Here is a 3,143-nt window from a genome sequence, read left to right on the forward strand (position 1 = left end):
TAGTACCAGTTTGCAACACCACAGGCTTCATTATTTGATAATATAAAAGTCGTCTTAGACTTTTCCTTTCTAATCTCTTCTTCATTCCAATCATGGTTGGTGGAACCCATAATGTTTTGAAATTCAAAAGCATTTTTCATCCATTGAGGACCCTCCACCCATCTTAGGGAGACTAGATGTTTTGCCTTGCAGCCCCTGGAAGGTAAATCTGCCGGATTCTTATCACCAGGTATGTCTCCATGATGTAGGATTACTCAACTTCCTTATCTCTTGGACTCTGTTCCTAACGAAGACAGACCAATTTTCTTCTCGTAATATCCATGCAAGCACTGTTGTAGAATCACTCCAGTAATATATCGTAACATTTTTCCAACCAAGAGCTTCAACAACTGAATTCGCTAGCCTCGCTCCAATCACCGCCGCAAGAAGTTCCATTCTTGGGATAGTTGTGCCTCTTAAAGGAGCCACTCGAGATTTCGCTGCAAGTAGAAATAGCTCGATTCGACCATTATTTTCTATTCTAAGGAATGTAACAGCAGCATATGCATCTTTGCTTCCATCAACAAACGTATGAATAGTGCAGTTGCTTATATCTTTTGAAGATGCTTGAACACACCTAGGAATCTGTATGTCAGACAAATGCTTAAGTTCTTGAAACCACTGTAGAAATTCTTTACGAAGCTCACCAGTTACTTCTTCATCCCAACTTGTACCTAATGTCCATGCCTTTTGTAGCATTATTTTTGGACAGAGCATCACTGGTGCAGTGAATCCAAAAGGATCAAATACTTTATGTACTGTAGATAACATACTCCTTTTAGTTACTTTTTCCACATTAATGCCATCCAGCCATTTCATGTTAATTTTCAAAGTGTCTAATTTCTTATTCCAAATAAGACCTAATACCCGAGTTTCTTCCTTTGAATTAGTTTCACAGTCGCCAGACCATTCCCATTCTCTAAGATCAAAACCACCTTTTGCCATCAAGGTTTTAGAATTGTCAATGAATCGATCTAATTGGTCTTTACTGTCGACACCAGTAACGACATTATCAATGTAGAAACTCTCCAAAAGTCTTTTCTTCAAAGATTTTTCAAATCCTTCACATTTTTGAATATGGTACTCAATTACTGAAGCTAAAAGAAAAGGGCTACATTTTACCCCAAAAACAACTCTTGTGTGACGAAAAACTCTCAATTTCTTTTCTTCTCTATTTTCCCACCACAAAAACCGAAGGAAGTCTCTATCCTCTTTACGAATACTAATTTGCAGAAAAGCTTTCCTGATGTCAGCTATAACGCCAAGCTGTCCCTCTCTGAATCGAAGAAGAATATTTGGAATCAGCTCAATGAGATTAGGACCACATTCCAAGCACTGATTGAAAGATGGATAATTTGCTAATCTCGCTGAAGCGTCAAACACCGGACGAATTGGAGTAGTGCTGCTGCTTAGTTTTATCACTGCACGGTGAGGTAAATAATTACCATAAGAGTTCATTTCGTTGGTAGGAACTTCATCTATTATGTCTTCATCTAACCAATTTAGAAGAATATTTTCATATTTCTCATACATATTCATAGCTATAAGTTTTGAGGTAGTGTAGTCGAGCCTTTTCCTCGCCAAATCCAAGTTGTCGTGCAAAGGTGACTTATCATCAGACCATGGTAAACAAACCTCATATCGACCATCTTTATTAATTGTTACCGTTTCTAGAAAATGCTCCTTGGTCCGAAGATCAATCTCGTTCTTAGATTTTTTCTCAACAGGATCATTGATTCCGATTGAATCTAATTTCCATAAATTTGTGATTTCAGCTTCATTTACAAATAAGGACAGCACTGTTAAAGCCAGGTTTTCTTCCGAAGATTCTTCCTGTGGTACCTTACCCATTAAGGTCTATCCTAAGAAAGTTTCTACAGCGACAAGACCTGAAGATAAGACTTTTCTTTTGCCAGTTAACATTTTCCCCATAACGTCAGCTCCAATTAGAATATCAATGCCTTCACAAGTATCGCTAATATCAGTTAGATTAATCTGATTTTCCTCTAATTCTTTTATCCAGGGACCTTTAAAAACCGGTCTAATATTGTCACAAATGATAGATTGATCCAGAACTTCAAAATTACAGCCGAAATTTCTTATCAAATTTCTCAATTTTACTTTATAACAATTATGTTTAAATTCATTAGTGATAACGCCACCAAAAAGAGAATGTACCAATTTTTCACATCGAACGGGTGTATAATTCATTTCTTCAGCTACACTTTTCAAAATGTAAGATTTATGTGATGCAGAATCAAAAAGTAACCTCAAAATTTTCTGTTTATTATCCGATACCACTTTAGCTTTGAGAGTTTGAAGAAATATCTTAGGGCTGTGTTTATTAAAATTAGCCATATTAACATCTAGTGCGGGTTTATCTTCTTTTCTCTCTACAGACATCTTTTGCGAATCAAGCACATCACACATTATAGGAAAATGTTTTTTAGAACATATCAGGCATTTTAAAACTGCTCGGCATCTTTTAACTGCGCGAACTGGCGATAAACATGCAAAGCAGCATCTTTTTTCCTTGACTATTTTTTGTCTTTCCGATAGAGTCATTTTTTGAGCCGTAAAGCAATCTGAACTTGAATGTTTACCACCGCAAAAAACGCAAGATTTCTTTACATCTTTATCTGCAGCAGTCGTTAACAAACCTATAGCTGTAGGTACTTTATTTCTCAAATTCTCCGAGCTATATTGTTTCTTTTTCAAAGGTCTGTATTCTTGGCCCTTTCCTAAACCGAAACCGGCTACAGCCAAACATATTCTTTCTTCTCCTTCAACTTCCGTTTTCAAAAATTGCATCAAATTATCCAATCTTCCTTTCGCGTCAGAGTTAATACTGGAAATATTACTACGATTCCAAGCCTTTAAAAATTCAGCTGGGAAACACGATTCAACCATAGGATACAAAATGGATGCACATTTATCTGTGGTTACACCTAATGTTTCTAATGCTCGTAAATATGATTCAAGCTTATCATACAAAGAAGTTAATGAAAATGTTTCTTTTGTTTGCACAGAAATAATTAATTTTAATAATTCTCTCACATATACTTCCACTAAAATATCTTCTCTACCAAAACGCGATTTTAAAC

At 36.0% G+C, this 3,143-nt stretch overlaps 1 protein-coding gene across 1 annotated transcript; it reads right to left on the bottom strand.

The window, feature by feature from the left end:
* Positions 1–222: 222 nt before the first annotated feature.
* LOC129962816 (uncharacterized) lies at positions 223–1,578 on the bottom strand. Its single transcript, XM_056076815.1, has one exon. The coding sequence runs from the start codon at positions 1,576–1,578 to the stop codon at positions 223–225; it is 1,356 nt and encodes a 451-aa protein (XP_055932790.1).
* Between the last annotated feature and the right edge of the window lie 1,565 nt (positions 1,579–3,143).

This window comes from Argiope bruennichi, chromosome 3 (genome assembly GCF_947563725.1).
Source record: "Argiope bruennichi chromosome 3, qqArgBrue1.1, whole genome shotgun sequence".
Taxonomy (NCBI): Eukaryota; Metazoa; Arthropoda; class Arachnida; order Araneae; family Araneidae; genus Argiope; species Argiope bruennichi.

Excerpts from the sequence above, each read along its gene's own strand:
- LOC129962816 (XM_056076815.1), bottom strand. The coding sequence starts at position 1,578 with ATGAATATGTATGAGAAATATGAAAATATTCTTCTAAATTGGTTAGAT.